Source organism: Hibiscus syriacus, unplaced genomic scaffold, assembly GCF_006381635.1.
Source record: "Hibiscus syriacus cultivar Baekdansim isolate YM2019G1 unplaced genomic scaffold, ASM638163v2 tig00110819_pilon, whole genome shotgun sequence".
In the NCBI taxonomy this organism is placed as follows: domain Eukaryota; kingdom Viridiplantae; phylum Streptophyta; class Magnoliopsida; order Malvales; family Malvaceae; genus Hibiscus; species Hibiscus syriacus.
The window spans coordinates 1,403,482-1,425,332 of NW_024062875.1; the positions used below are offsets into that span (position 1 = coordinate 1,403,482).

At 35.4% G+C, this 21,851-nt stretch overlaps 5 protein-coding genes across 5 annotated transcripts; 2 read left to right on the forward strand and 3 right to left on the reverse strand.

Moving 5' to 3' along the window:
• Window positions 1–5,826: 5,826 nt before the first annotated feature.
• On the forward strand, window positions 5,827–6,434 carry LOC120142008. Its single transcript, XM_039156771.1, has 2 exons — window positions 5,827–5,946; window positions 6,039–6,434. The coding sequence occupies exons 1-2, from the start codon at window positions 5,864–5,866 to the stop codon at window positions 6,229–6,231; spliced, it is 276 nt and encodes a 91-aa protein (XP_039012702.1). The 5' UTR covers window positions 5,827–5,863; the 3' UTR covers window positions 6,232–6,434.
• Window positions 6,435–8,096: 1,662 nt separating this feature from the next.
• LOC120142006 (pheophorbide a oxygenase, chloroplastic-like) lies at window positions 8,097–11,020 on the forward strand. Its single transcript, XM_039156769.1, has 7 exons — window positions 8,097–8,547; window positions 8,667–8,902; window positions 8,991–9,117; window positions 9,386–9,522; window positions 9,937–10,096; window positions 10,301–10,576; window positions 10,660–11,020. The coding sequence occupies exons 1-7, from the start codon at window positions 8,128–8,130 to the stop codon at window positions 10,912–10,914; spliced, it is 1,611 nt and encodes a 536-aa protein (XP_039012700.1). The 5' UTR covers window positions 8,097–8,127; the 3' UTR covers window positions 10,915–11,020.
• A 257-nt stretch (window positions 11,021–11,277) lies between these two features.
• LOC120142086 (histone H2B-like) lies at window positions 11,278–11,755 on the reverse strand. Its single transcript, XM_039156850.1, has one exon. The coding sequence runs from the start codon at window positions 11,700–11,702 to the stop codon at window positions 11,292–11,294; it is 411 nt and encodes a 136-aa protein (XP_039012781.1). The 5' UTR covers window positions 11,703–11,755; the 3' UTR covers window positions 11,278–11,291.
• Window positions 11,756–13,899: 2,144 nt separating this feature from the next.
• LOC120142185 (protein SENSITIVE TO PROTON RHIZOTOXICITY 2-like) lies at window positions 13,900–15,175 on the reverse strand. The gene has a single exon (XM_039156926.1). It carries the CDS (start codon window positions 15,080–15,082, stop codon window positions 13,952–13,954), a length of 1,131 nt encoding a protein of 376 aa, XP_039012857.1. The 5' UTR covers window positions 15,083–15,175; the 3' UTR covers window positions 13,900–13,951.
• A 5,604-nt stretch (window positions 15,176–20,779) lies between these two features.
• On the reverse strand, window positions 20,780–21,587 carry LOC120142039 (zinc finger protein ZAT5-like). The gene has a single exon (XM_039156798.1). It carries the CDS (start codon window positions 21,517–21,519, stop codon window positions 20,782–20,784), a length of 738 nt encoding a protein of 245 aa, XP_039012729.1. The 5' UTR covers window positions 21,520–21,587; the 3' UTR covers window positions 20,780–20,781.
• Between the last annotated feature and the right edge of the window lie 264 nt (window positions 21,588–21,851).

Genomic DNA, 21,851 nt, shown 5'->3' on the forward strand with positions numbered 1-21,851 from the left:
TGTCGGAGACAATATCTATGTTGGACAAAGGGTGGTTGTCACATTGGACCCAAAGACTCCATTGCTGCTTTGATCCCAGCTCCGCGATCTGAAATGACACAGATTTTTCCCCTCATGATAACATGTGCACGTAAGTTTCAGAGGAAAAAAGCCCAAGAATTTGTATCTTCTCCTTCAACAAGAGCAAAAGCAACTGGAAGAATGTTGTGATTGTCATCTTGGATAACTACCCATAATAATACTTGCTTGTATTTTCCATACAAGAAAGTCCATTCGATCTGGACCACAGGCTTGCAATATTTGACAGTATTAACGCACTATGGGTAAGTTCAAAAAACCTGGTAGAATTGACATCGATCGCGAAGATTTCGATCATTATGGTATGCATAGGAGGTTTTGAAGTCCACAATTGTCCAGGGTTCAACCTCTGTACCAGCCTAAACCAGCCTGGAAGTTCGTTGTAAGATGCATCCCATTCGCCATGAAGTTTAACAATGGCATTTTGTTTTGCCAACTAAGCTTTTTTATAGGAGACAATGTACCCATACTGCGATTGTATAGTTGAAATCAACACAGCAACAACTATATGAGAGCTTTCTTTTACCATGGGCATGATGTCTTGACATATCACTTCAGAGTCCAAGTTGGGATGATCTTGGTTGACCTCTCCAGCGTAACATGTGTGAGGACCGTTGTATATTGTTATTTCTCATATGTTGTTTTTTCTCTTTCTCTTCGATACGCGAACCATCCAATTGCATCCGTTTTCACGTCGGGCACAGTAACATACATATTTTTCTGTCGTGGAGCGGTCGACTCTCAATTGAACAGAATTACGAATATTGTAATTTTTTATAGCCATCATCGCTTCTTCTTTGCTTGAAAACTCCATGCCTAAAGATAACTCACCGTTATTTATTGATGAGTAATATCTATAGTTACCGAGATTAGGCATATCCGCAAATTTTGGTCCATACATTGCACCATAATCAGCTTCATACATATGTGCTGGAGGGTCAGCTTGTGCCACATTTGAGAGAACTTCATCTACATCATCATCGGAGTTGAATTGCGGTGATTTTGGGTGAATGAATAGTTCAGTCTCAGCACCATTCGCACCAGGCTCACGAAGCGATTCTTCTGGTGGAGATGATGGTTCCTCTATGTTCTCCACATTTAGGTCGAAGAACCTACTACTTGCACGTCTTCCCCTTGAACTAGAATGCATATCTACATTGAGATCGAAAAAGCTCGCAGTGAAATGCCTCCCCCTAGTGCTTGAAGTCTTCGTGTCAAATGGAAATTGCACAGATTGTTGCGTCGATAGCATCTCCATATTAAGGTCAAAGAAATTTACAGATGAATGCCTTGAAGCGATGTTGCCATACGGATTGTTCGTGGACCCACCTCGGTACATATCGTAAGGAGTTATGGATGGATGTCTCCTCATTGAAGTTGATATGATGGCACCATGATGCGGATTTCCCATTATGGCGTTAAAATCATTACACATTACTGTAGTCGGGTTGTCAACTTGATCAACTTGTTCAGTCAGCCCATAGTGGGAGCTTAATGACTGACCCCGAACAGCACGCACTTGAACAAACTTTGCATACATCTCAATATCGGCGTCTGAATAATTACTTTGAGAATCGACCATCATTTCAACATCATCATTATTCGATAGTTCGAACGCTGTATAAGTTAATGGCAACAATGATGTTGGAAGTCTGTACTGCAACAACGATATTATTCTACTACTTTCAACATGAACCTTCCTCGAAATCTTCGTTATTAGCTCATCAAGAGTTATGTTTCTCTTGAATGATATTTTAACACGCTCATTTGATACGAAAACAACGCCGATTTCATCTTCTCGAATTTCTCCATCATAATAAACAATAGCTGAAATTCGCGTCATTCTTAGAGTTTAAAAGTGCGACAATATTATATCTGCAAAAAAACAACTGAAACAAACCTGATTAAATAAATAATATATGAAAGAAAATATAACACAATAAAAAATTTACAAATGAACGTAAATAATTTAAATAATATAATTTTATATTATTACCTGCACCATAAAAATATTTCGACGTATGCTCCCGCTTTCTAATTTTACAAACACATGAATTAATTGAAAACAATTAGTATAATATATATTTTTTCAAATAACCATATATAATTATAAAAAATAATATAAAAATTACCTTATAATGAAAAATCGATCGAACTTCTGAATTAAATATAAGATAATTGTCGGGTGTTGTTTACTGGTTGAAAGGATTGTTGGTGAGAGAGTTTACGGGATGAGGGTTATTTATAGTCGAGAGAAGATGTTTTAAAGTCGAGAAATTCGGTAAATTATACAGGGCGCGATCCCTGCACCGCGCCTTGCATTATGCATGTCTGATAATTGAGCATGTGATAATTGAAAAACACCACCCCTGCATCGTGCTATAACCCTACATGAAGTAAAGCACACTGCAGGAAACACGCCTTACGATAAAGAATGTTAGATAAAAAAAAAATCTGAATGTACTTGACAAGAAAATATAAAGTCAAAGGATGATATATCGGGCAAAACACCTAGAAAGAGGTGGAAGCTTAATAACATTTTTAAGTCAATTATATCAATCCTCAACAGCCAACAAAAACAATCAAGACAATTACACAGATGAAAACAGTAAGTATTCTCAAAACCACAGCTAAAGAAAATCATCTGCTAATCAACCCCATGGCATTAGACTCATTCTCCCATTATCTCCATCATCTGTCGCTGAAGCAACTCAGCTTTCTTAGCCACCAATTTAGCTTCCTCGACCTTCACAGGCACCCACTCTTGATCCATCTTCCTCAACGTCATGTCATCCAACCATTTCAATCTCTCCTTCCACACCTCATTGCCAGGAAAAGCCCTCGAAAACTCAGCCACCAAATGAGGGTATTTCTCCAAATTGCCATTTCCCTTTCCACTTTCCACTGTCTCCGCACCCTTCGTAGTCTTGTTCTTTGGGGCTTTTTTCTCGCCCCAAATTCTTCTGGAAAGCCTGAATACTCTTCGGTCGTGATGGGTTTTAAGCGAGGTACTTGTTTTTGACATGCTTGTGGTACTTGTCTCTCAGCCTACGGAGCTTGTCGTTGATTTGGGAATGAGTGAACTTGTGGTTGAGACGCTAGACGATGCGGTTGATTGTTGGGGTAACGATGGCTGTGATGGGTGGAGAAATGGATTTGGTGGTTCTGATTAGGAATACGAGGACCCGAATTTCGTCGGATTCGCTGAAGACTCTGGAGAATCGACCGTTTTGGGTGGGGGTTGACATGGTGAGAGGGTAGAGATTATGGGAAGGTGTGGCGCTGTAATTGAAACTCACTATACACATGAAACGACGAGAAGAGTATAAATAGAGAGGGTGATGGCTAGTAGCTAGGCCCTAGGGGCTCCATTCCTTTTTTAATATTTTGCATTTCAAAATGATCTGATTATTTGGGAAAATAACGAATTCATTATGATTTATAATTGACGGTAATTGATGCATATACATACATATATATATATATATATATATATATATATATATATGCGGCTGAGGAGTTAACGACCGGACGTGCTGCAACCTAGGGATCACCAGGCAGCTCTTTCGCTCTATAGGGATCGGGGGGCATAGCACAATTCCTTTTTTTTGGAGGGCCCCCCATTGTTCAGTGCTCCCTGCTGCTTCGCTGGGCTTTACCCGTCCCCGGCGTGGACGTGGGCTTCTATAATATAAGAAAATGAGAAGCTCTCAACACAAGAAAACGCGAACCGCACGGAGCCCGCCCGAGTTCGTTTTCTGCCGCCACTGGCCGGCCTCTGGCGGTCACTTTCCTTATCTTACCTACGCTACACTCCCACTCCAAGCTACGCCTGCTGAGCAAGATGCATTGCGATTTCCTCTTCTGTGGAAGCACCGGAATATGATCCGGGACGGGTCTGGGCGGGCTGCCAGGTTTCGCCTACGCTACGGTTTCACAAGATTGAACCTTTTTTGTTCAACCAAAGTTAAGGAGTTCCAGAGCACGAGGGAATGGGCTCTCATTCCCGGGACCGCCTCGTCTATGTACTCGGGCCCCCCGATTGCGCTGAGTTGAAGAGGGAACAAGTCCCACAGAGAGATGATAAGTGAGGGAAAAAGTGAAAAAAAATATCTTTTGGAATGGAAGACCCCCCATCCACTGACTACAAGACTTCTATTTCAATCTGTGTTGGACCGATCGATATACCAATAATCAAGTCTTCAGTCAACTGGTGGAATACATCGCATCAACCTGGGAGCATTAGCCGATCTGGTACATCAATACATGTTCCTATGCCCATTCCAATCTTGTCTAACTTTGCAAACTTCCCCTTCTCAACTTGTATCTTGTTTGTTCTGGAAACACGTCTTCCTATTCCATCTTTTCTCGAATCCCCTTTAACGGAATATATATATATAAACAGAAAAAACAGTATATTTATTTAAAAGTAGATAGTTGGTCATAATTATTTCCAAACATTGATTCAACGAAAAAATATTTCAATCATTAATTTAATGATATAATATAAACAAAAACTCAATTTATTGAATACAATTTAAACAATTATAATATCAAATTTCATCATATCTTAGTTAACATGTTACCATCTAATTCAGACGATCATTAATTTTTTAACAAAAAGTCGAGTTTGAAATAGATAAATAATTTAAATGATTATTTTATAACTTTTAATAATTATGATTTAATAAAGAATCTTCTTAATCAAAGGATTATTTATGTATTTTATCTATATTTTTAAAAAATGATTTAAAATGACCCATCATGACTGAGACTATTGGGCCTTAGTCCAGCCCATTTGATGTGACTATTCGGCTACTCAAACGAGTTCAATGTGGCGGTCATCACCACGACAGGCTATGCTCTGTAGGCTTCACAATTATCTCAGAAATCAAAGAGCCTCATCTTTCATCAAATTTCTCTATTCCTCTTTTCCTTTTCAATCGAATTTTGGGTGGTTTAAATTTCCAATCCATTTCTTTTATGGTAACGAATTTCAGATTCTACCCAAATGGGTTTTTCATTAGCAACTATTTTCCTTGTTGGCTTCATTTAAGGAAAAAGAAAATCTTAAAGTGGGACTTTTTAGAAAATAAAATTTTGAGAATTTTATTCTTTGATCATTTCAGAACAATAAACAACAATAGTTTCGGGCTAGGCTCCACAATTTAGAATATGATGGGACTAGTTTTAAGTTGATTTCTTTGTATCGGTGTTGCTTACTTTTGTTTCAAAATTTACATTTAGAAGAAGTAAAGAAGCAAGTGGAACTAAAGGTTTTGAATGGTGAAGATCAGTGCCTTGTGATTGAAAGCTCTGATTTTTAGGTCTATTTTGCTGATCCCAAATTGCAATTATTAAAGGATAGTAGCGAGTTCTAGAAAATTATGGTGTAGATTGTTGCTGAGGCCACTTGTCTTTAACTCTTTATCATATACTAGCCTCCCTGAACTTGAAATCGAGAGTTCGGGGGGTATCGATTTTGATGTTTGTATAAATTCCTTGCTGACTGGAAAGTTTTGTGCTTTACATGTCTGTTGGTGGTAAGTGGGTGTGAAAACTGCTCTCGAAAACGAATATGGCAATTCTAGATCTATTTTTTGACTCCCATTTTCTGTTTTATAGGTAGTCCATCTACTTGTGTATATTCCTATTTCGCTTATTTATTTTATAAAATGTATGGATCGGCATGTAGAATTTCGTATTGATATTGGAAATGTCAACAATTTCTTTGACATGTTATAGGTCTCTTGTCATTCCTTGTTGAAGTTGGTTTAGAATCAGAATGTCAGGAGCACGCAATGTCTTGGTTGCTTCTGGCTTACTAGCTTTTGCCTCTGCAGGCTTAGCGTTTCCGTTTTATATTGCGCAAGTATAATTCTTTTTTCAACAGCAATGTGTTGTTGAGAGCTATATAGTTGTCAACTTGCAAAAGTTCAATAATGATTTGTATCGTCCAGGACATCTAAAAAACCTGTGGATTCATCTAAGCCACTTCCTCCGCAGGCTACTTTTCGAGGGCCTTACATAAACACTGGTTCACGTGATGTTGGACCTGATCACCAAATTTACCCGAAGAAAGGATCCTTTTTTGTTGAATTAATTCCTGTTAACTGTACGTTAACCCTATGCTCCTTTCGTGCATTATGTTAATTGACGATGCATTTGAAATTTGGCTTTCTTTCTGACTATAGGAATTCGCTTTGCTTCAGGCAGCATGATGAGTATTGTGTGACAAGTGAACGTGAAAATTTTATTTTGTAAGAATTTAGATATGAAAAATTGTTATGCTCTCTGTGGAAATCAAGGGCATAACATGAAAAGGAAAAGAGCAGAGGCTAATACTTGGTTTTGCTATTATTTTTTGTCATGATTTTATGTCACCTTTTGTTTTCCTTTTCCCCCAATTTATGTCGTGTTCTTTTTTCTTACTCTATATGAAATATGAGAGTCATCCATTAAATAGATGTCGAGTAGTTTCGACAGGCGAGACTTTGTGTTCAATATGTTATGGCCGAGACTTGCTCATGGTTGTATGTTCTCATCTAGTTGATTTGGCCATAAAACCTTTCTTCTAAGTTTCTTGTTAATTTATTGCATTGTGGTTTGCTGCCTGCATTTCTTGTATCATTATACAGGTTGAGAGTGGCCATGCCTCCCTTTTTCGGTTTAAACACTTCTTACATCCTTGTTAAATTACTCAAATTGAGCACTATACTTGTGCAAATCGCCCCCTCTTCTTTTTGTTAAACACTTCTTATTTGTTACAATATCTGACGTCTGGCCTTTTTCATCTTTCTTTATTCCTCCGAATTTCTTTTTCACTCTTTCGTTCTTTCTTCTTCCAATTTTCTTTGTAACCAAACAGAAAATGAAAGAAAAAATAGATGGAGTTATAAAAAAAAACCATCTTTTTACTATCCTCATGGTCCATTTGGCTTCCGTTCAAGCCATCATTTTGTTCATCGTCAACATCAAGTATGATATATGTTTTTTCATTCTTATTTTTTTCAATTATTTTTATTGAAAAAAAATCACAAGTCTCAAATATTTTGTTTTTAAAAACTATTTATTCAACTTTAAAAAATATTTTTAATTTTATTTATTTTTGTTTGAGAAAATCTAAAATTAAAAATAAAACTTATAAAATCGAAGAATTCATAAACAGTGGTAATAATTTGTAAACGGATATAATAAATTGATTTTATAAAATATTTTAGAAAAATAAACATTTAAAATATATAAAAAAAATATATTTTAAATACTTATCTTACAACTAGAATTTTTATATATAAAATTTTAAATGTGTCAATTAGATAAATAACGTGAAGGGAGCCATTCCAATGGAAAAAAAGGTATAATGTTAAAATTAACTCCTATTATCTATTAAAATAATCATTTTAATCTTTATTTTTTTTTAGTATTTTGGCTCTAAAATTTTATTTTAGGTTAAAAAGTTCTTAATATTTTGATAAAATAGTTATTTTGATATTTTTTGGGAGCATTTTAGCTCTCAATATCTTATTTTAAGGTAAAAATCTTTATTTTAAATGTTAATTACGTATTAACTAATAAATTTTATTAATAAATTTTTTATTTTAAAATAAAAAACGCTGTTGTCAAAATATTTTAGAAAAAAATATAAAAAAAGATTATTATTTTAATATATGTGAGATGTTAATTTTAGTATTATGATAAAAAAGAAAAAGCATTTATGCTACTCACGGAAAGTAAAAGAAGTGAGGGGAAGAAATCAAATGGAAATAGTAATAATAAATATTAAATAATCAGGCTGTCTAGCTACACACGTGCTGAAATGAAAAGCCTGCGTGTGCAATCGTTCCAGCTACCATTGCCACGTTGAGTGTGAGTACAAGCATTAGTTTTCCGTTGCCCTTTTTATCTTTCCCGGTGGCCAACACGAATTCAATACTTGCACTCAACTCAAGCTTTAGTTTTTTGTTCATCTTTGATTTTTCTTTCTAATAAAAGAACCGAGTTTTAGTTTCTTCAAGGAGTTCCAAAACAAGTAAATAAATCAGAAAAAAAATGGCAGGGTTTCTTCTTGCTACCATTCCTACGGTCAATTTGGCTACTCCTATTATAACATCTTCGGAAAGCAAAACCCATATTTTTTTATGTCCACGGAAGAGCCTTGCTTCAAAAAGATTCACGAAGCTTACACCTTTACACGTGGCAGCCTCTCCATCATCAGCAGCTGCAGAACAAACTTCAGATCAGAAACAAGAAGAATTTAGGGTAAGAGATGAATTTGGTGAGGAGAGTTCAGAGTCTAAGTTCTCATGGAAAGATCATTGGTACCCGGTTTCTTTGGTTGAAGATTTGGACCCATCTTTACCCACGCCATTTCAGCTTTTGGGTCGTGACTTGGTGCTTTGGTTTGACAAAGGAAGGAACCAATGGGTTGCTTTTGATGATAAATGTCCCCATAGGCTTGCTCCTTTGTCCGTAAGTTCTACATTTCTCTGTTTTAATTTTTCATCAGATCCTATTTGGTGCTTTGGGTGTCTTTAATTTGGTTATTTGTATCAGCTAGCGATTGGAATTTTCTTCTCTGAATTTTGTAGGAAGGGCGGATAGATGAGAATGGGCACTTGCAGTGTTCATATCATGGATGGTCTTTTGATGGATGTGGATCTTGCACTAGGATTCCTCAGGCTGCGCCTCAAGGTCCCGAAGCTCGTGCAAATCGGTCCCCGAGAGCATGTGCTACTAGGTTTCCTACAATGGTTTCTCAAGGCTTGCTTTTTGTTTGGCCCGATGAGAATGGGCAGGAAAGAGCAAGTGCTACCAAGCCCCCCATGTAAGTCATTGCGTCTTGTTTTGTTACCTGTTTACCAGACTAGATTATCTAGGTGAATGTCTTGAACCATCATTTATATGTTCTTTAGGTTGCCTGATGACTTTAGCAAACCAGAATTTGCAACTGTCAATATCCAACGTGATCTGTTTTATGGTTATGATACCCTCATGGAGAACGTCTCGGATCCTTCCCACATTGATTTTGCTCATCATAAGGTACTTTTACTAACTTCATAGGAGTATAATAGAAGATCCATTATGGTACCTGGCTTGCTTAAAGCTTAACTTACTGCATCTACACTTAAAATGTCTAGTCAGTAATTAGATTCGACCGATGCATGTTTAAACACAGTTCTTTCAGTACTGGAACGCGTTTTCATTTCTCTGTAGTTATTCAGCAATGTGTGATTTGAAAACATGCTGGCTCTATTGGGTTTGTAATGTTATTTTATTCCGGACAACTTTCGTTTTCTGTTCAACACAGGTTACTGGGAGGAGAGACAGGGCAAAGCCTTTGCCGTTTAAGGTGGAATCTAGTGGCCCTTGGGGATTTGGTGGATCAAATGACGGTAACCCAAAGATCAGTAGTAAGTTTGTTGCACCGTGCTATTATACGAATACGTAAGTTCATTGCCCTTGTTTAAAGTTAGAAACTTTAACACTTCTTTAAAGTAATTTCTCTTATGTTTTACTGAAAAATTTCATGAAAACCGATATTTGGATGTTGGTGTACAACTCATTGCAAATACCAGGGGCCCACTGAAACTTGAGTAAAGCTTAATACATCAATGATTATGGACAAAAGCTTGGCTTTCAAGTTTCAACTTTTAACTGTTTAAGTCTATTGTGCTTTTCTCTACCGTTTCACATCCATCATGTGTATGATTAATGTTTTTTCAATGACGACAAAGTTGCATTGGCTTAGAGCCTTAGACTGCAGCTTATGTGAGCTAATGACATTCTCTTGTAGTATCATCCTTCAAAGTTATGCGCTTCTGTCAAATTTATCATACTTTTTGCCATCTTACCCTGCAGGATAGAGATAGACACCAAGCTTCCAATAGTTGGTGAGCAGAAATGGAAGATATGGATATGTTCATTCAATGTGCCAATGGCTCCAGGGAAGACACGGTCAATTGTTTGCAGTGCCCGAAACTTCTTCCAGTTTTCCGTGCCTGGGCCTGCCTGGTGGCAGGTGAGCACTAGTTCATTTCGCTTCTCGTACATGTGTTTGCTAGATTGTGTTCGATTATAAAGGGATACTAAACTGAAATATGGAACTAGAGGCTTCTCTCATCTGTCGGCTCGCTTGAGCCGGCATTTAGGTTTCTAATGAAAGTTTTCCTATGCCTCGTTTCTTCATAAATTGGTGTCACTCATTTGGGTCTTCTTGTGTCAGCTGGTTCCGAGATGGTTTGAACACTGGACATCAAACAAAGTTTATGATGGAGACATGATTGTACTCCAAGGTCAAGAAAAGATCTTTCTTTCAAAATCAATGGAGAGTTCCAAGGACATCAATCAGGAGTATTCGAAGTTCACATTTACACCCACACAAGCTGATCGCCTCGTCTTGGAATTTCGGAAATGGCTAAGGCATCACGGCAACAATCAACCTGAATGGCTCAATACCACCATCCAACCTCTCCCGTCAACAGTATTATCAAAACGCCAGGTATTGCAAAACCCATAATTCGCTTATATAAACAATCACAAACACCGGAGTATGGTCTTATACATCTCCATCATCATTTGTAGATGCTTGATAGATTCGAGCAGCACACACTCAAGTGTTCATCATGTAAACAAGCTTACACGTCATTCCAAACATGGAAAAAGATCTTAGTAGGTGCAACTGTTGCATTCTCCGCATCAGCCGGCATCCCATCAGATTTCCAGCTCCGGGTTGTTTTAGCAGTGCTTGCAATGGTTTCTGCAGGTTTGGCATTTGCATTACATCAACTCGAAAAGAACTTCGTTTTTGTGGATTACGTACATGCTGAAATAGATTAGAACAAGTGTGAACTGTATTTTGCAGCATTAATTGTTCACCAAAAACTTCAAAACATTGAGAAATTTACAGTGTATATAGAGCATAATCAGAAAAGTTCTCATTACAGTTTGAATCGTTCTGCTACGTGGGAATTGGAAGTTCATTTTAAACCAATTAAGTAATAAAAATTTAATTTCTTTTTACTTTAATGTATACTTATGTGATTAAAAAAATGCAAGTCATTAAAAATAAATCTCTACATAATATAAGGATTAACAAAATTAAACGTTTAGAACGATCAAAGCAAATTACAGATAGAGGACCAACAAAAGAGGGCATCCTTCATAGCTACTAATTTTTACAACAAAACCTATATTTCGCAACAGGTAATTTGAAACTAAGAACTGGTGAACTTGGTAACGGCCTTAGTCCCTTCCGACACGGCGTGCTTAGCCAACTCCCCAGGCAGAACCAATCTGACGGCCGTCTGAATCTCGCGGGAGGTAATGGTGGGCTTCTTGTTGTAACGCGCGAGCCTCGAAGCTTCATGAGCCAGCTTCTCGAAGATGTCGTTGATGAAGCTGTTCATAATACCCATTGCCTTGCTCGAAATCCCAATATCAGGATGGACTTGCTTTAGGACCTTGAAGATGTAGATCTTGTAGGTTTCAACGCTCTTCTTAGCTCTCTTCTTTTTCTTGTCGCCGGCTTCTTTGGGGAGCTTTTTCTCGGCTTTTGGCTTCTTCTCAGCTGGGGCCTTCTCGGCTGGCTTTTTCTCGGCCGGTTTCTTCTCGGCTTTGGGTGCCATTGGGATATCTTAATTTCAAAGCAAAAGCAAATGAGGTTAGGAAATGTTGTGAATTTGTGATTCAGTGGTGAAGGTGAGATGTGGAAGGTGAATACATATATAGGGGAGAGGGTGAGATTTGATTGGTTGCTTTTGGGATCCGGGGATCGCTGACGCGGAAAGCATGCGCCGTTGGATATGATTGTGTAAGGATTGCTTTAATGGCGGGATTTAGCTATGTTTCCTCTGGGTTTTAAATTTTCGCCCAATTCTTATGTCTCGCGGGTGAAGTCTTCGGTATCAAATGTGAGCCACAATTACTAATTTTAAAGAAAAATAATAATGATGATTAAATTCTAATGGATATTCTAAATATTTGTAAATATCCTACTATTAGCATCTATGGATTTAATAATATTTTAATTATTATACATGCTACATTCATGGTGAAGGGATCCCTACCCTACGAGTAGAGAAGCCTCTTATGCTTTTGAAAACATCCATAGACGGAAGACATCTAAGGACAGACAAATCTCATCATTGAAATCCTTAGAAAAACATTTATAACAGAAGGACATCTAAGGGTAGATAAATCTCATTATTACTGTTAGTATAAAATCTCGATATCTTAGGAAAAATATTTACCTTACTCAAAGAGTTATTATACAATATGAAATGTTTTCTCACTAATATTTTCAAACAAATGAAAAGGAACAATTGCTATGTGTACGCTCTAAATCTTGGATGTCAAGGAACATTTCCCTAGATTCTTTAGTGTTTCTTCATGGCAATGGAAGCTCTCATGCGAAAGGATCTATGGCACTGTACTTCATCTCATTCGCAAGTGGGACGGTTGTACTTGGATAATATTCATGCATGCAGTGGCGGATCACATATATCTGACGATGGATATGCGTTTTTTCTGAAATTTAAATTTTGTTCGATTAATTATATATTTCATTGATGGTGTTCACTCTAAAATTTTATTTGTGTCAACTTCATTCAAAAAAAATTATATTATTAACATAAAATTTACTCACCTTAAAAAGTATTTTTGAATCCGTCACTAAATAAATCAACACACTAGGAAGTGCTTATTATGAGCATGACATGAGAATATTCTTAATTAGAAGTTACAGTCAAAAGTCTTGAGTAATTCACTCTCCAAGCTTGCACAATAGACTACATTGAGAATGATTATGGACGAGAAACTCAGGATAAAGAAACTAACCTTATTAAGCTAAGAAACTTCAACAAAAGGAAGAAAAAAATATGCTAATTGGTGCAGATATTACATAAAAAGTTCAAAACATGATTCTTTTGATTAGAAATATGCTAACAAGGAAGAAAATTCACGACAGAAGGGAACAATTTGAATGGTGATGGTGAATACGACAACATAGGTGGGTTTGGATAGTGAACAAAGCTCAAAACAAAGTAAATATCACATAAAATGTTCGGGGTCAAGCATCTCGATCGATTCTTTTTGATTAAAAATCAATCATTTGACAACGAACGTTCAATCACCCTTGCAATAGTTGGTGCTTAAACATATGACCTCTAGGAACAACGACGATTCTTTTAATCACTGAGGTAAGTCGGTTTGTGCGTTACCTTAAAGTTATATCTATAAATGTACGATGATTGTTGTTAACAATTGATGAGATTTTGAACGAGTCTCTTTCACATATTATTATATTATAATGGATATAATATGAATAAATCTACTATGTTTTCAGATTCTTGTTCACAGTCATATAATATGAGCACACATGATACATTCCTCAAAACATTTGCATCAAACTCCGATCCTTTCGAGGCAAAGGCTTTAGATATTAACACACCACAGTCGATGCCCTATACGAATACAGTTATCACCTGGAAATATACATGAGCAGCATGTGCTTAGAAACATAACCAAACCTAATTATTAGTAACTTGGTTTTCTTCATTGTAAAGCACCCTAAATGCTTAATAAAATTTTGTCATACCTAGGCATTTACACAAGTTTACCTTGGGTTATAATAAATTTTATTAAAAAATATTTTTATGATAAATTAGTATTTGATACATTAGTAGTAAAACTTTTATATTTCACAACAAGAATAGAAAGCAGTCACGCGCCTCATTTATTTACTTTTTTATATTTTAAAAACTTAAAATAATCCTAAAAATTCACTTTGCAGACATTCTTAAATCATCATAATCCAGCTTAAACTCTTTTTTAGTACTAAGGACATTTACCTATATTATCTTGTTGAAGTGGTGGCTTAGTTTTCGAGCTTTCCTTGCGCTGTCAAAACATTAGCATCAACCGGCCTGTGGCCAACGAACAAAGCAACGTGACCCATAAGCTTATCTTTCCTCGAAAATGTGGTTCCGCATGAACATTGCCACTTAAGATCACCGCAGTGCTTTTCGTGAGTCCTGAGATCCGACAGCACCGAGAACTGCTTCCGGTTGCACAGCTTGCAGACATACATCTTCGGACAATGGCTCCTCTTGTAATGATTCTTCACGCAGATCATGGATTTCAACGGTTGGAACTTAGCGTGTTTCTGGTTCCACCTACAGCCTTCTTTCGGGCACGAATACTTCTTTGGGAATTTCGTCGAACACTTTCCCATGCCCTCATTACTTCCATCGTGATTCTTCACGGGGTTAACCAAAGCGGCATTGGTCTTGTATTCATCACCATGAGCTCTCATGTGCATCCTCAAATTCGCATCTCGCTTGAACCCTTTTCCACAAACATGGCAGTAATGCGTGTACTTAGCTAACAAGTCCTCGGCATCCAATTCGACTATATCGCAATTCGAAGCCGAAACATTCCCCAGTGACGACCCTTCACTGGTTTTGCTTCGTTGAACCATGTCAGCCAATTCTTTATTCTTCAATATATCATTGTTATCGACTCGCCAACATCGGTTATCGTCGTTGCTATTGCGGTCGTACCAACTGAATGTTTGATCAGTACTAGGATAACCCTGTTCTCTGTCTTTAACTAAGTTATCACCACCACAATTATCAGTACTACTAGTCTTATTACCTGAAATGGTTCCAAGAGACATTTGTTGGCAAACGACTACCATCGATGACGCTGTTACGATGATGTCTTGAACCAAAGAACCCATGCTTGCTATGGCTAAAAACCTGGTTGAATCAGGGTGGACTTGATCGGAGAGGATGCTAACAAATGATTGAACTTGATGAACTTTATCTTTCAGGACTGATAGACTATAGAGGAAAGAGCTTGAATGAGGCTGATCCAGGCCTGGACCAGCTGCTGCTTCAATAGAAGAGTATGGAACATTAATATTGTCATCATCATCCAATATAGGATACATCGGCAGCCCTTGCGACGCATTGGGGAAACATGAAGTACTCGCCTCCGGAATCATTTTCAAAAGCTCCGGCTATATCGTTCAATTGATGATCACCGAGGGCCAGCTTCAACTCGGATAAAGCTTTGCTTTTATATCTTCCTTGGGACCGAGATCTAATGGCATTATAAAAACCTCGTTTGTGTATAGGAATGATTATATAGGTAGAAGAAAAGTGTTTAAAGAAATTGAGATTGGCAGATGGAGAGAGAGGTGGAAGTCAACTTTAAGAGCTTGTGTTCATCCCCGCTTAATACCTCCCTCAGATGATTACACTAATTATCTTCAGCATGACGAATTTTAAATAAAGAAAACGTCGAAATGACGAAGTTGGCTGCCATTTTCCATACATAATATTATTTTCATTTAGGCGTTGTTATTCAACGTGAGATAGATCTAAATTCGATCCGATTCAAATTAATCGAAAAAAATAGAAAATTTAATTTGATTAAAAAGTATAAAATCGATTTTCTTTTACGTTGACTAATAGTATGAAACTCAATTTGAGTATACTTCTTTTTATACGAGTTTACTTTATAAACAAATAACAATTCTTGTAAATAGATATTAGAGATTAGAGTTAAATGCGATAATTCGTTTCTTCAAATCCTCTTGTATTCTTCTACTTTTCACATTGTTGGAAATTCTCTTCTTCTTCTCATGGCTTTTTTTCCAAAATGATTTTCTACATAAATCTTGGTATTCTTTATTTTACGATCCTTTTACATTAGTTATTATCGTACTTGTATCATAACAGTCATTAATTAAAAAACTAGATTAAACCTATTGGTCTCATGAATCATATTTAACAGGAGAATATTATCTTAAATCATGTAGGACATGGTAGGTTGCATCATGCTAAACTCTTAATTTTCTCCATTTTCTTCAATGGAAAGGTTGTTTTTAATTCTTAGAAATCAATCTCTCATGTATGTAGGAGTTGAATTATTCAAATTGTTGTAGGCCAATCCATTGGAATTAAAATTGGCATCGGTCATAAGCTCACTTTACTTCGAAATTTGAAAGGATAGTAAACAATTAATTAAGGACCAAATTCCAGGGGCGCAGTTAATCAGTCCATATAAAAAGCAGCTAGGAAATTGGGAGTATATGTGAGCATCTGATCGTAAACATTCTTGCATCTTGTCAATGAAGTTTCAGGATTTGGTCTTGTGAAGAGCATTGGGTTGGTTTAGTTTTGTCCCACAATGTTTTAAGTCAATTGTGATTATAATTAGGAGAAAATATTGAAAAAGTAAATAATATAAATATTTGTTTATATAATTCAAATTATATGATCTTATTTTATGAAATCTTATTTAAAGAAAAACTTAATATGATGTCTTCAATAGAAGAGATATGAATCTTTAATATAAATATATGTTAATTATAGATATTTTTAGGTATAATATTATCCTAACTATTTTATTTTACAACAGATTTAGATCAGAAATATAAAAAAATTAAGTAAAGCGAGGAAAATGACTCCTTTGTCTTATTTAGATTGAACTTCTCTTATCAAAGGAAGAGAAGTTAAGTGAATTTTATTTATTTATTTATTTATTTATTATATATATATATATATTAATAAGTTCACGATATTATCTGTTCAAATATTATCTTTTAATCATTTAACATTGAACGATCATATTTATGATATACATAGTATTTGAACCTTAAATCTCTAGAAATAATAACGATTCTTTAACCTTAAGGAAGAGAAATTAAATGAGTTAAATATCCTTCTCTTTCTATTATTTCTCTCCATTTTTAATATCGAAATTAGAGTAAAAGTAAGAGGAAATGAAAACTATAAAAAAATAGAATATTTAGAATTAAATTTGACCGTTGTTCATTATTTAATAAGAAACATGTTTTTACTAGTATTTGACGTTTTTCATAAAGAAATGAAATCTAATGACTGTTGTTTGTTCGTTCCCATAAATAATTGTTTTTTAATCTTATTTAAATCCATACAGAACGTCATTATTATCCTACGATAAAAAGACATGACAATTTAATTGTAGGGTATATGGTTATTTTAAGTTATGTTTATATTATTAAATTAAAAATTTTATCTGAAAAAAAAACATACACAATTATGTGTAGAAGATAAATGCTAATACAAATACGAATCATAATAAATTGAGTGGACAACAACAGTGTGGACCTTAATCTCACTACTCAAAGAGATAATAATTGTCTTACTAAAAACCCTTAAAAGCCTTTCCTCATCTATAACAAGCAGACTTATAAGAAGACGATACCTCAATTAATAAATATGAGGGGAGTATTCTAGTACGGGTCCTTAATAAATTTATAAATAAGATATTTACATGAGAAACATATATATATATATATATATATATATCAATGAGTTGCTGTGGTGTAGTGGTTATCACATGCAGCAACATGGTTTCATTTTTTTTTCTGGGTTGAGCTGAACACTCAACAAGAGGATTTTGTAGTTCTGGTTCTGATATTTTGGGACTCCAATCAGTGGTTTATATAATTCCAAAGGGGGGAGTTAAGAAGTTTCAGTATGTTAGAGCTTAATATTATCTGAAAACATCTCGGTGTGGCTCTCAATCTCATGTCATGTGTTGTATATTGTCCAACTTTCTTTCTTCTTTATTGAACTTTGGCAAATAATATAAGCAGCAGTCAGCTGGAATGAAAAGGATGGGGTGGGATTTGGGGTAGGGGTCCTTGATTCAGTTCGCAATGGGTCTCCTTTGCATCCAAAGTATATACCATGCAGTCAAAACCGTTGCTTTCTTCTGTCAACACACAGATACAAGGACAAAGTGTAGGTGGGACTGCATTTGATTGAACAAAGGATAGTATTTTGTTTGTTCTGGAGTACTATTAGCAGGGTGGTTGCATTTGATTTTATGAAAGGTTCCTTTAGTTTAGCTAACATAAACAAATCCAATCATTCATCCTAAACAGCCACTGAACCCGAACTTCTCTTTGGAGTGGGTCCAAAAATATCTAAACCAGAACAACAAAATCCTCTTCTAAGTGTTCAGATCAGCCCAGAAGAAGAAGGAAAAAGCAGAGAAAAAACTGTCGCTGCCCAGGACCAAACTGGGGACCTTCAGTGTGCAAGACTGCCGTGAGAACCACTACACCACCACCACCACTTGTTGGAAACTATCCATCGTATCAATGTAATTATTATAAAAAGATATATTATATGTTGAAAATAACATAACCACAAAAATGTGGAAATCAATCCAAAAGGTCTACGTTAAGGAAGGAATTGATGGTTAATAAAAATAATTAATACCACAAATTATTATTTAAACGTATTTAAATTTATTAATTTAGTCAAAGTATCGTTATAAAACGATTATTTTAGTACTAAACTTTCAAACGATACAAAATAAAAATAAAAATTTAAATATTGTTATAAAATAGATATCACGTTATTAATTGTTGTTAAGGAAATGATGTGACATATTAAATTAACGGACATATCTCATTTGATCCTTAAATTGTAATTAATTTTTGAGTTAATTGCAACATATATCCTAAACTATGACATTCATTTTAAATTGGTCATTAACCTTTAAATATTCTAACTTCATCCTCAAACTGTGACTCTCATTCTAAATTATTCCTTAAACTTTTGAATATTCCAATTACATCCTCAAAGTACGACTCACATTCTAAATTGGTCCCTAAACTTTTGAGTCTTTTAATTTCATCCCCAAATTTATCCAAATATGTAATTAGTTTTAACCAAAGCTTAACCTATTTTTTTTCCAAACATATAGTGATATAACTTGACTAATGATTTTATTAATAAGGGTTGTGATTAGTATGGTAGTATAGTTTGGGATGAATTGAAATGTTCAAAAATTTTGGAGACCAATTTAGAACAAAGGTCATAGTTTGGGGATGAAATTGAAATGTTAAAAAATTTAAGGACTGATTTAGAATGATATTCATAGTTTAGGGATGAAATTATAATATCTAAAAGTTTAGAGACCAATTTAGAATGAGAGTAAAAAATTAAGAACATGTGATGCATTTGACTCTTGATTTTTTTTTCTAATATTTCAAATCAGTATTTTTAAAAAGTTAAATAAAATATATTTTTTGTCAATAGATCAGGTATCAGTGATTAATTAAATAATAATAATTTTTAAAATTATAAAATCCAACTCCCTCCCAATGGTTATAAATGTCATTAACACATCCGTAATTACAAAAATAATAAAAAAATACTTTATTCTCCACACATATTTGTCATTTGGTAACTACCATGATCTTTAAAGATATATACCTAATACCAAAGCAAAAATCTATATGAAGCACGTTAACTAGCACCATTAGGTGGACAACATCTCACCAAAAAAAGATAGACTAACCTCCCAACTAGCACTTATAGTGAAGAAAGCCATAGAGGAACCTAATCCTTGTATATATATATTGAAAAGACCTAGATCTAAACTCACATAAATATATAGATTATGCTATTCGAACTCAGATTATTTAAAGAGAATAAATTATCTTTAACCACTAAAACCACTCGAAGTTCTAACCCATATCATATTATATTGCAAGGAAGACATCATATTGTTTCTAAGTAAGATTGGATGTAGTAAAATTCCAATATTCCCTTTCATAACATTAACGTGACAATATGGCTTGGCTAAAAGATTTATTGATAATGATAATGGAAAGAAAAGACAAAGAAAAAACATATTCTTGATGCTGTGACATCTTCTTTACACAGCTAATATGAGCAACGGGCAGATGAGGGGGGCAATGGAACGTGAGAACCTTTCTAATGGCACCAAAATTCAGCAAAGGTAAGCATAAACAAATTTATATTAATGAGCACTTTGTGTCGTGTACAAGCTCCAAATGGTATCTTCCTTGGGAATATCGTTGTCATTGGATTGTGGGTGATCGGCAGTTTTAGTTAAGTGACTTGCAATGCAAGGGATGGATTTTAGTTGGTTAATTAGGTATAACAAGAGAGTAGGCCTTATTTGAGCTAAAAACAAAGGCAGACCATTATATATATATATATATATATATATTTTATTGATTGAAACAAGTTTATTTTGTATAATTGATAATTTATCTATTTTAATTTAGGTGGAGGGTCGTGATCGGTGAAAGTACGATCATTGACCGATGTTTCTCTTGAATTTCTTTCTTATATGTTATGCGGATCTGTTAGAGATCTTATTTATACATTGTAATTGACTTGATGTCTGAAGGATATAGGGTCTTTAAAGGCTTTGATAAGTGAAAGAATCTCTTCGAGAATCTATCTTGACAGAGTAATACTCTGTCAATTTCCAGATATCATCTCCAAAATATAACAGTTATGTATAATTTGCCATATAAATGAACTAAAAGCATATGAAGGAAAAATGGTTACCACATCTAAATGTTTAGTTTAAAAGTTACGGCATCCACCAATCAATCATACTAAGCCTAACTTTATGAAATAAAAAGATGCCCCCATTACCCTCTCTTTTCGTGAATGAAAGGCAACCATCAACACTGCTAACCACTTACTCAAAGGTATTCAACTTCAACATCTACATCGTAAAAAAAATCACAACTCTTGGGAGAAATAGAAATACTAAAAAAAATTAAAGAATTCCCATTATAATAATTGATATATCTGTCAAATTATATGGAGTTGAAGTAGCTGTGCAATTCACTTTGATTTCATAGGATTTTGCATTTTAGTGATGACAATCTACCAAAGCTGGTCTGGAGAAAACAATAGCCTGTTGGGATGTACCAAACTGAAACTGGGAATCTCTGAGATCATCTTCTGGTGCTGGAAGATTAAGATCCAACAATGGCTTGTTCGATTTGCTTGCGGTTTTAATGCTGATTTGATCAACATTCATGGCTGGTTGATCTGTTCCAGCTGCCGTTGCTGCCGCCCTGTGCCGTCTCATGTGACCTCCAAGAGCTTGACCAGACGTGAACTCCGAGCCGCATATCGAACACTCGTGAATCTTGTTACCCTTTTTGTTACTTGCTCGTAAAGCCATGACTGCATCATCAACCGCCAAAACTAGTGGTTTTTTGTGATCGATGGCACATTTCGGCTTCTTGTGGCTTGCCATATGCCCTCCTAGTGATTGGAAAGAAGGGAAAGATCGGTTACAAGTTTTGCACTCGTACACATAAAACTCAACGTTCCTTCTCGGACCATCACTTTGTGCCAACATGATTAGGCAATTAGCCATCTCCTCTTCTTCCTCGGTGCTCTCGTAAATCCGATCACCAGACATCGTCGTCGAAGAGGAAATCGAGTTATATTCCTCTACCACTCCGCCGCCGCCACTTGATGAGCTAGAAGTCACCATGACACCGAACGGGGACGCCGGCCTTGGGCGCTTCATACGCTTGCCTTTCATAATCAAGGCTCGGCTATCATTAAACCCCACAAATTCCTCTTGAGCTTGCATATCCAGACCTCCCCCAAAACCAAAAGCCAGCCAAAAATAGTATGAAAGAGTTCCAAAAGACAGAAAATTGTAGTGAAGAAATAAGCAATTAATGCGCCCAAGTAGAAAACAACAAAAATGATTATGAAGCAAAGATATATAAATGGGATACTTATATATATAGTGAATGATAACAAGGGTGATGATTGGTTTATATATATATTGAAAATAATGGTACCATTGAGTTTTTTTTTTGGGGGGTCAAAACTCCAAAAATGCCGTCCATGAATACTATAACTATCGTTGCATACAATACACCCACACCTTTTTGTTCTTTTCACTCCCAACTTTTA

Bases quoted from the DNA above. Each gene is read 5' to 3' on its own strand.
- LOC120142006 (XM_039156769.1), top strand. From the start codon at position 8,128: ATGGCAGGGTTTCTTCTTGCTACCATTCCTACGGTCAATTTGGCTACT. The intron at 8,548-8,666 runs GTAAGTTCTACA...TGAATTTTGTAG, and splicing joins ATAGGCTTGCTCCTTTGTCC to GAAGGGCGGATAGATGAGAA. The intron at 10,577-10,659 runs GTATTGCAAAAC...CATCATTTGTAG, and splicing joins CAGTATTATCAAAACGCCAG to ATGCTTGATAGATTCGAGCA.
- LOC120142086 (XM_039156850.1), bottom strand. From the start codon at position 11,702: ATGGCACCCAAAGCCGAGAAGAAACCGGCCGAGAAAAAGCCAGCCGAG.
- LOC120142008 (XM_039156771.1), top strand. From the start codon at position 5,864: ATGTCAGGAGCACGCAATGTCTTGGTTGCTTCTGGCTTACTAGCTTTT. The intron at 5,947-6,038 runs GCAAGTATAATT...TGTATCGTCCAG, and splicing joins GCGTTTCCGTTTTATATTGC to GACATCTAAAAAACCTGTGG.
- LOC120142039 (XM_039156798.1), bottom strand. From the start codon at position 21,519: ATGCAAGCTCAAGAGGAATTTGTGGGGTTTAATGATAGCCGAGCCTTG.
- LOC120142185 (XM_039156926.1), bottom strand. From the start codon at position 15,082: ATGATTCCGGAGGCGAGTACTTCATGTTTCCCCAATGCGTCGCAAGGG.